General features: G+C 42.4%; 1 protein-coding gene and 1 long non-coding RNA gene across 6 annotated transcripts in view; one reads left to right on the top strand and one right to left on the bottom strand.

Annotated features, from left to right (window-relative positions):
• LOC112486467 (uncharacterized) overlaps positions 1 to 2001 on the top strand; it is a 4454-nt gene extending 2453 nt beyond the window's left edge. Inside the window, exons 3-4 of the long non-coding RNA XR_003048908.1 lie at positions 1326 to 1501; positions 1579 to 2001. This is a non-coding gene — a long non-coding RNA (uncharacterized LOC112486467). The remainder of the gene's footprint in view (positions 1 to 1325; positions 1502 to 1578) is intronic.
• Positions 1 to 9552, bottom strand: part of rasal1 (RAS protein activator like 1) — a 21473-nt gene that overhangs the window by 9589 nt on the left and 2332 nt on the right. For all 5 annotated transcript variants that reach the window (XR_003048906.1, XR_003048907.1, XM_008336912.3 and 2 more), the window contains exons 2-10: positions 9140 to 9196; positions 7445 to 7558; positions 6902 to 6963; positions 5309 to 5432; positions 3809 to 3890; positions 3111 to 3251; positions 2776 to 2867; positions 2026 to 2143; positions 1323 to 1476 (exon numbers count right to left, since the gene is read on the bottom strand). Coding sequence is in view for 3 of the 5 variants with exons in the window: in XM_008336912.3 (XP_008335134.1) it covers positions 1323 to 1476; positions 2026 to 2143; positions 2776 to 2867; positions 3111 to 3251; positions 3809 to 3890; positions 5309 to 5432; positions 6902 to 6963; positions 7445 to 7558; positions 9140 to 9196 (944 nt within the window). In the remaining 2 variants the exon portion in view is untranslated. The remainder of the gene's footprint in view (positions 1 to 1322; positions 1477 to 2025; positions 2144 to 2775; positions 2868 to 3110; positions 3252 to 3808; positions 3891 to 5308; positions 5433 to 6901; positions 6964 to 7444; positions 7559 to 9139; positions 9197 to 9552) is intronic.

Below are 9552 nucleotides of genomic sequence, written 5' to 3'. Positions count from 1 at the left end.
CTGACCCTGACCTTAGCACTGACCCTGACCTTAGCACTGACCCTGACCTTAGCACTGACCCTGACCTTAGCACTGACCCTGACCATAGCCTGCTTTTGCACAGTTGAACGGTTTTACATTCTTTACGATCAGTTTGCCTTGGCTCCCAACTTTAGTGTCTGGCTACCACCAGTGTCTTTTCTTGATCAACCAGTTGCCTTAGGATCATCTGCTGTTGCCATGGAGGCGTAGGCACTACACTCATTATCTCAGGCTGCGTGAGCAGAAACCAGACACCAGAGTGGGAAACTGTGAGAGTTATCTTGGGAGCCATACAAACCATAGGTGTGGCTTCAAAAACCTTTGAAATGTTTTCAGGAAAACTCAATCAGAAAATAATTTATGATTGTTATTTGTTTTTTTAATCAAAATCAATCAAAGCCTTTTCAAAAATATCGCAGGCAGGCGAGAATTCTACCACTGAGCCACCAATGCTTGTTAATACTTACATACTAATTAAGTTAATACTAATGAATTGGTTAATGCTAGCTCCAGCTTCGTCCTGTAGGTTCTCAGTCATTTGGGTCAGTTTATCCTCAGAAGTTCAGAAGTTGGCCACTGGTTTCTTCAAGATGTTTAACTTCTGGTCCAAGAAGGTTTTTAGTTCTAACTGACTGGTACCAGGTAACCCTGGTATTTAGGGCACATGACCTGAGAGCTGTTTGGTCGACCTGAAACTTGGGTCTTGGTACACTGACACTAGAAATGCAAATGCCCTAGCCATGGAACTATGAGGAAGTGAATTAAAGAGTCGTAAAGTGTCGAGCACATTGCATTTGGGGAGAAAAGAAGCAGTTAGGAAGTGATGTCGAGCACATTTCATTTGGGGAGAAAAGAAGCAGTTAAACAGAGTTGTGAAAATGTTTGGTGAGCAGATGTTGAGCCTGTTGACATCATTCAGAACTATTATGTTTTTAAATGGTCAAGTGTGGATCGCAGTAAAACGGTGTAATGGGTATTGATATTATCAATATTATAATTGATATTATTAGGTGTAGGACTGTAAAAAGATCCAGCCTAGATATAGTTCCGTGTGTGTGTGTTTTTGTTTTCCTTGTCTCACCCTCCAAACACGCTGGATGACCAAAGGGTTCACTCTGGGTATCGGTCTTAGCACCTGGGTGTGTTTGTTCCATAGAGTGGTGGGGTGGGGGGGGGTTGCCGGTATGACAACAAACTAACATGCCCACCTACAACCGAACCACCCGAGTGTAGTTCGCTACATTGCACATCCCCCCAGGGAACTGTTTTGGACCTCTGAGTGGAACTTTCTTTCATCTTACTAGTGTGGATGACCTCCCGGGTGTTGAGATAATCCAGAAATGGCACCACCAATCCTTGGCCAAGGTAGATCTTCACAAGAGTCATGGCCACATCCTGACGACTCTCCACTGTTGTCACCTCCTCCAACATGGTCAAAGCACTGACGTCCTCTACCTGGTGACAAATCAGCAAATCTGAAGTAAAGACCACTTGACTGATTGTACTCTCAGCCGCGCATAATCCTTCACTCCTTAATCTAATCTATTTTAATCCAAGGTCACATCCAGAGATGGATGTTACAAGACGGAACAAACACTGGCTGCTCAGATAGGTGAATTTACCAAAACACTTTACATTGACTGTTGTATTGACAAATTGGTGTTTATTTAATTTACACCGTCTTCCAACTCCAGTTATTTCTCTCTATGGATCACCTGTAACTGCAACAATAAAAAGAAGAAGAGACCTACACACAGCTGGACACACTGTACAATAAAATAACACAGAACAGTCACGCTATTTCAATAACAAAATATATTCCCCTTTGTACCACTAGAGGTAGCCAAAGTACCACAAGTAGCAGGCGAACCAAAGTTTGAGTACCAGTGCTTTAAAACACTGCCACCTGTTTATTTACATACAAGTCCTCCTTAATGAAGCAGCTCTAAAACACATGAAGACCAAACACACACACACACACACACAGAGGAGTGAGTTGCTGACCTCTGTAGGAGAGGTGACAGACCCTACCAGAAGGTCAATCAGAGGCTGGTAGTAGGTGGAGGGCAGGATTTGATCTTCCACTAAACGGACCTTCAGACGTAATGCCCCCAGTTTACCACTGTGGGCAGGGCACATATATCAAAGAGAAGAAGAAAGGTTATGGTCACATGATCAGAAGCCAATGGCTATTTACTGTTTACAACCATGACTTCAAATCAATACCAAACCTTATTTTCCAAACTGTCATTTCTACAGAAGAGACACTTAGCTTCAAGTGTTGTTATAGCTAACGCATCTCTTCATCACCATCAGTCAGAGAATCGAGCATAATGAAGGCTAGATAAGAACACTGAAGAAGTCAAGATTTTCTTATTCTTATTCTTATTCTTATTCTTATTCTTATTCTTATTCTTATTCTTTAGGGGCAGTGGTGGTTAGGGTTTCAGGTTCGAGTCCACCAGCTGCTAAGTTACCACTGAGGAGCAAGGCACCGTCCCCACACACTGCTTCCATGTTTTTGACTTCATGACTTCTATTATGTCTCTTTAACCAACTTTTTTTATGACTGGGATAAGTCTTTTATCTCAGATGCTGCAGTTTTTATTTCAGTGGCTGAAAAAATAAATTCATTTCCAGCTTCATTTGAATTGAATTCATTATTTGTTACAGTCTTGAGGCAAAATGTGTTCCTCAGCTCTAACACTCACAAAGGTAAAATAGTGAACAAACAAGCACGCCCATAATCCTCACCCAGGATCAGCCTCTCTGTTTCCTAAAGGCAGCAAACGAAACCAGCCTTCCAGGAAAGGAGTTTGTTGTAAATGAGCAAACGGGAATTCCACCTGAGGCAGCAAAGAGTCACCAAGAGTTAGACAAAAACATAGACTCTCTTTGTCACTTCACATTTGAAATGAATTCTTAAAAGTTTGAATCTGTTTCAACCGTTCATCAGATTATTAACAACTAGCTGGTTAGCATGAATCAACAATAACCTAGTAGAGTGTCAATAATAATGTGTGTATTGACTGTGTATTAGAGCAGCGATCAGTGGGTAGACTGAGGTACCATGGACTGAGTGCCCTCACCTTGCCCAGGAAGTCATTCTTGCCCACCATGTCCCAGTCCCAGACCTCCACAGTGACGGTTCCTTCCACACTCAGGTCCCCTGGGTCCAGGGCCAGCTCCAGGGTCTCCCCCCAGTGAGGGAAACGGGTTTTCTTGATAATCTTAATCCAGGTTTTGGAGCTGGTAAGAACTCTACTAGGTAATAGTAATCAGTGACTAGTACAGGTCTGTGTACAGTAGTCACAGAGTACTCTCACATTTCAGACATGAATCACTTTCATCAACCATGTTTGGTAGAACTTGTGTCATGGAAACTAACTGGTCCCAGGATCAGGTTTGTCTGATCCAAGCCTGAACTGGGCAGGTGTGTTGGGGCTGTTCAACACAGTTACCTCCACTAATGCAACTCTTTTTTAGAGTGAGTTCAAGTAGAGAATAGATTTGAACCGAGGACCTCTCCAATGTTTGCATATAACACGACAAAAAGGAGTGAGAAGAGCTACCGTAGCTAACCTGTTGATTAGCCCCCACTCCGAGTCTTAGTGTAAACGTATTATACGCTTCATATGTTTCAACACATGTTTCTTCAAATAGCCCTTTAGCAAACATCAAACATTCCTTTCATGTCTATGTATTCCAAAGAGTTTAACCCTAAAGACTGAATCATGGAGCACACCAACTACTACGAACACTGAACACTCGTGCACATGGAGCTCACCGAGGTCTCGGCACCGTGGTGGTTAAAAAGAACTTTGGCAAATGGATCAGACGTCCCCGAAATGTCTCTCGGAGCCAAGTCCCTGTTGGTTTCACACCAGAAAGAGAAGAAAAGATGACAGAACTGATCAATAAAACAAACACAGTCCAGTCTGAACAGTCCACACTGAATAGTCAGCCTGAACAGTTAACCTGAACAGTCAGCCTGACCAGTCCACACTGAACATTCAGCCTGAACAGTCCACCCTGAACAGTCAGTCAGAACAGTCCACACTGAACGGTCAGCCTGAACAGTCAACCTGAACAGTCAGCCTGAACAGTCCACCCTGAACAGTAAGCCTAAACAGTCAGCCTGAACAGTCAACCTGAACAGTCAGTCAGAACAGTCCACACTGAACATTCAGCCTGAACAGTCAGTCTGAACAGTTAACCTGAACGGTCAGTCTGAACAGTTAACCTGAACGGTCAGTCTGAACAGTCAGCCTGACCAGTCCACACTGAACAGTCAGCCTGAACAGTTAACCTGAACGGTCAGTCTGAACAGTCAACCCTGAACAGTAAGCCTGAACAGTCAGTCTGAACAGTCCACACGGAACAGTCAGCCTGACCAGTCCACACTGAACATTCAGCCTGAACAGTCCACACGGAACAGTCAGCCTGACCAGTCCACACTGAACGGTCAGCCTGAACAGTCCACCCTGAACAGTCAGTCTGAACAGTCCATACTGAACAGTCAGTCTGAACAGTTAACCTGAACAGTCAGCCTGACCAGTCCACACTGAACGGTCAGCCTGAACAGTTAACCTGAACGGTCAGTCTGAACAGTTAACCTGAACAGTCAGTCAGAACAGTCAGCCTGACCAGTCCACACTGAACATTCAGCCTGAACAGTCCACACTGAATAGTCAGCCTGAACAGTTAGCCTGAACAGTCAGGCTGAACAGTCCACACGGAACAGTCAGCCTGAACAGTTAACCTGAACAGTCAGCCTGAACAGTCCACCCTGAACAGTCAGCCTGACCAGTCCACACTGAACGGTCAGCCTGAACAGTCAGCCTGACCAGTCCACACTGAACGGTCAGCCTGAACAGTCAGCCTGAACAGTTAACCTGAACAGTCAGACAAGAGCTGTACTTAACCGTGAATGTGTGCAACTTTGGCCCCGTGTTCTGTGCTTTGGCCCACCATTACCGCCGTTTGCACTCACGCTAGCCTTAGGATACACGTTTTACTGGGCAGTCGCACATGGGCGGGTAGAACGACCCAAGTGTGAGTGCATCCTAAAGCTGTTGTTCACCTGCTCAGATTCATCCAATCATTCTGAATGAAACGGTGTCGAGTTCTGAGTGACGTGTCTGTTAGTGCCTGTTCTGACAGTGAGACACAGTGACAGTGTGGAGGTCCGTGGACCGAGGGTTTAGCACACATGAAGACATACTCTAATAGTAGAGCTATAGACTGTGTATGGGGGGTGAAGTTCCCCTAGTGGTGAGTGAGTTACCTGGCCTCGATGACCTGACATCTCAGACTGTTTTTGTCTTTGAGGAGTTCCAGCCTCAGATGGATCTCTCCCTGGACCTCCTCATCAGGGTCCACCTTGGAGAGGTTCAGCCAGCTGTCTACACCTGTACAATGTTAGCAGTCGAAGAGAATTAACACTAGTAACTAGTAACACTAGTAACCATGTTCTGTAATATCACAATATGTATTAGGCAAATAAGTGAAATGAGAAATATACTAAGTATCACACCACGTGCAGTACTGTCTGAGTACTGTCGACTCTACTGGTTGGTTTTCTGTCTTTATTTCTTGTATTTATACTTTACTTTTTTATTTTTGAATTATTCATTAATCTGATGTTGATCTTTTTTTAACCATGTTTCATTAATGCGAGTGCACAATCAAACAGTGTAAATCATGATAGTATTATTCAAGATTATAAATTGACTGATGAATGTGGTGAGGGTTTCACAGTAAGAACTGTCTTAAAGTTAAAAGCTCAGAGGAGCTGACGGGAGTCGACACCATGTGTCTGCAGCACCAAGTTTTCAACAACAATAACCTAAAATTCCAAGTGTAAAAATGTCTTCTTGTTTTAGTCGTTGAAGTTGGACATGAAGTTGGACATGAAGTGGTCATGAGTTTATAGCAGAGACAACAGGTGATGACATCACACCTTCTGGTTTTCATTGAGCTTCAAGACGCAGGTGAATGTTTGTAAATATATTTTGTGTTATTGACATGTACAGACAGTGAAACAAACTTCTGAGTGAGTTCTGAGCTCACCACGGCACACACATCCAAATGTGATATTTTACACATCACCAGATTCTGTCAGCAGGGGGCAGCTTAACTGCCCGGGGAACAGTGTGTGGGTAATTTGGTAGCTTGTGGATTCGAACCTGAAACCTTCTGGATCCATGTCTACTTACTTAACCGCCAGGTCACCACTGATTTATTAGAGATTTGTTAGAGTTGTTAAAATCATACTGAACACTTAAGATTTCTAATGTTGATGGACAGTGCACCACAGCTAACAGCTAACAGCTAACAGCTGAAGCTAAATAACACATCTTATCAAATCAGTTTCAACCATGAAGAGACTGAAAGAAGATGATTGACATTCACAAAACTTAGGAGGTATGTATATAGTTGCAGTATATTTTATTCCTTTCTTCTTCTATCTCATTTGTGTTTCATTTTTAGGAAATCCACACAGAGGCAAGGTCATGTGAAGGTCATGTGAAGGTCATGTGAAGGTCAATCAGTGAAGATTCTCATGCAGGGTCATAAATCTCCTGAGACTAGAGCCCAGTTACAACATAATAACAACTGATCTTTAAACACAGACAATTAACATATGCTATTAGTGAGAGTGAATGCTACGTAGCGCCCCCTACTGTAGATAAAAGACTGAAACAGACTCAAATGGACCAATGAGTGATAAATGTAAGCAAAATCCATTTGACTGTGTGGTGGTGACAGATTCCCAGAGTGTGTGTCTAAAAAAAGGATTTCCACTCTATTGCTACAACCTATGACCAGTCCATCTTTGACCCCTGACCTCTGTCAGACTGCTGCAGTCCGTTTCTACCTTTAGCTTGAGATCCGATGGCGTCTTTGCTCAGTGTAATCTTTCCAATGACATCATCATGGCTGTGGAAACAGATAAAGAATACCATTAAGAAGATTGATGGGAGAATGATTGAGGAGTGACGAATAAAGACGCTGTTGTGACAAACCAAAAAACTTTTATTCAAAGCTTGGAATTTTTACTTCCCAGAATTCACTCCGGCTGTCAAACTACTAAGTTTAAATTTGATTTATAACAGTGCAGCTGTGCATTAATCATTATTAATCATTGATTAAATATTGGATTAATCATCATTAAGCATTAGTTTTCTGTTCATCACTGGAACAGACAGTCACAACAACAGCAGGTAGAGGTCAGTATTTCTCATCTGTTTTCTATTTTTCAACTTCAGTCCAGTTGTTGTCCTCAACAGTTTAGCAGTCTACAGATCAACAGTCATTCATTTTCACAGTCCTGGTTTTCACAAACTGAACTGAACTGAAACTGAACAAGTGATTGATTCTACAGCTCATCCAGGTGAACAACAGTGAGTGAAGGATCTACCCTATAGTGTCTTCGTCCATCACATGAAAGGAGAGTGAATGGAAACCCATTGGGAGGTGCAGTGTGTACTCTTCACCCCAGAAAGGATTGAGGTTCTTCCACACCGTGGCAGTCCTGAAGACAGAGAGATCTGTTCAACATCGGCAGACCACAGAACCTCCAACATATCTGCTACAACACAGAGTAAGAAATATCATTATATTTATATTTACATGTATTCACCCACTGAGATTAAAGAGCTAAGATTGGTGAACTGATTTAAGCCAGAAGTAACACTGGTTTGTTTTGGAGGAAAAATAGAACTTTATTCATCCCCGAAAAGAAATGATTCAGTGGAAAAGTTCATCCATGTTTTTGTGAACAGCAAGATGCAACATTCCCAGTATTCCCTCTGATGTCCGCTCAGCACCGTTAACTTATCCATTTCCCATGAGGACAAATGTGAGGACAGGTCCACGTTGACTCTTCTTGTCACACCTGTTTAACAGACCTGATCTGAAACAACGGCTTTTATGAACTTTCTGATCCATCAGTCACACCTCACTTACAGCCTCTACCTTTAAACGGTAATGATCCAGACCTCACGTTTCCATGGCAACTGTTGAGCAGTATGTGGGAGGTATGTCTGCTGACACATACTGCCATTCTGACATCCATCCATCCATCCATCCATCCATCTTCAACCGCTTATCCGGGGCCGGGTCGCGGGGGCAACAGTCTGAGCAGGGACACCCAGACTTCCCTCTCCCTCGACACTTCCTCTAGCTCTTCTGGGGGGACCCCAAGGCGTTCCCAGGCCAGCCGAGCGACATGTCTGCTGATCGCTTCAGCCATTCTGACATTACTTTATTGTTCGTACGTGGAGCAACCAAAGTTGTCCTTACTGACGACAACACACTTCCATCATGTACAGTAGCTGCTGTTCATTCAGAGCTGAGCTAAAGCTACAGCTGTGGGGTTGTACATGATAGAGGTCCAGCAGTTGAGCACAGTCGTTAGACTTCCCATAGTAGATGATTTAGAACGTCTGGTTATTACGTTCTAAATCTAGATTTTTCTTTTTCCAGATTCTGTCAGATTTCAAAGGTTCTACTTCTAGAATTGACACTCTCTAGACAGACACTCCAGAATTGGAAATAGACCAAAACCCTGTAATAACAGAGAAATAAATAATGATTTGCCTTCACCAGTCATGAACAATACCTTCTACAAGTCATCTGGCCAAATGACACTAGTTGGACTGATGAAACTGACGAACCAGTTGGACTCTTCCTCTGTCGTTCATGTCAGATGGATTGATGCTAATGATCTCCCCAAATACTTTAATGAAGAAATCTGAAGTTTTGAGCTAAATATACTATTAAAATGTTTGTCTTGTTTTTTTATAATATCTGAACACTTTAGAATCATGATGTCTGATCTGCTGAATTCTGTTTAGATTTCTGACTATTTTCTTGCTTTTACCAAGAGCTCCCTCTAATTACTGATGCAGCCTCTCCATGGTTACCTGTGGGTATTTTAAAGGCCAGACGAGTATCAGGTTCTCTGTACTGGAGGGGCTACAACCACCTTATTACACACACACACACACACACACACAGATACTGTACTGTACTCAGAGTACAAGTAGACTTTTAATGATGGTAAAAAGTACATCAACTACAAGTGCAGTTGTTTTCAACAGGACCAACTCACCTGGCCACAACTTCATTGTCAACTTTTACAATGCAGTATGGATCACTGGTTCCTGAGCTTGATGACATAAAAGACAAGAACATGATAAAGTGATTTAACGAGGCTAACACTACATTGTGACGTGTCACTGTGATTGATCAAAAAGATCATTAGAACTTCACTAACCTGACAAAATTATTACATTAATTAATAATTAATTATTTTTGAAAAACAATTGTTAAACGTGTGTTCTATTATAGCTCTGCTATGGATCTCTTCACATCCAAATGTTTACAGTACTTTTTAATTCAATCTAAATAAAATATGGTTATTTATTTCAGTTTTCACTATGGGTGTTTCCGCAAATTAAAACATGAGGGAACAGTTTAAATGTATTTGGTGTGTGTGTGTGTGTGTGTGTGTGTATATATATA

Source organism: Cynoglossus semilaevis, chromosome Z (genome assembly GCF_000523025.1).
Source record: "Cynoglossus semilaevis isolate Cse_v1.0 chromosome Z, Cse_v1.0, whole genome shotgun sequence".
Lineage (NCBI taxonomy): Eukaryota > Metazoa > Chordata > Actinopteri > Pleuronectiformes > Cynoglossidae > Cynoglossus > Cynoglossus semilaevis.
The sequence above is the reverse complement of the archived record's forward strand: the minus strand, read 5'-3'. Positions and strand labels throughout refer to the sequence as shown.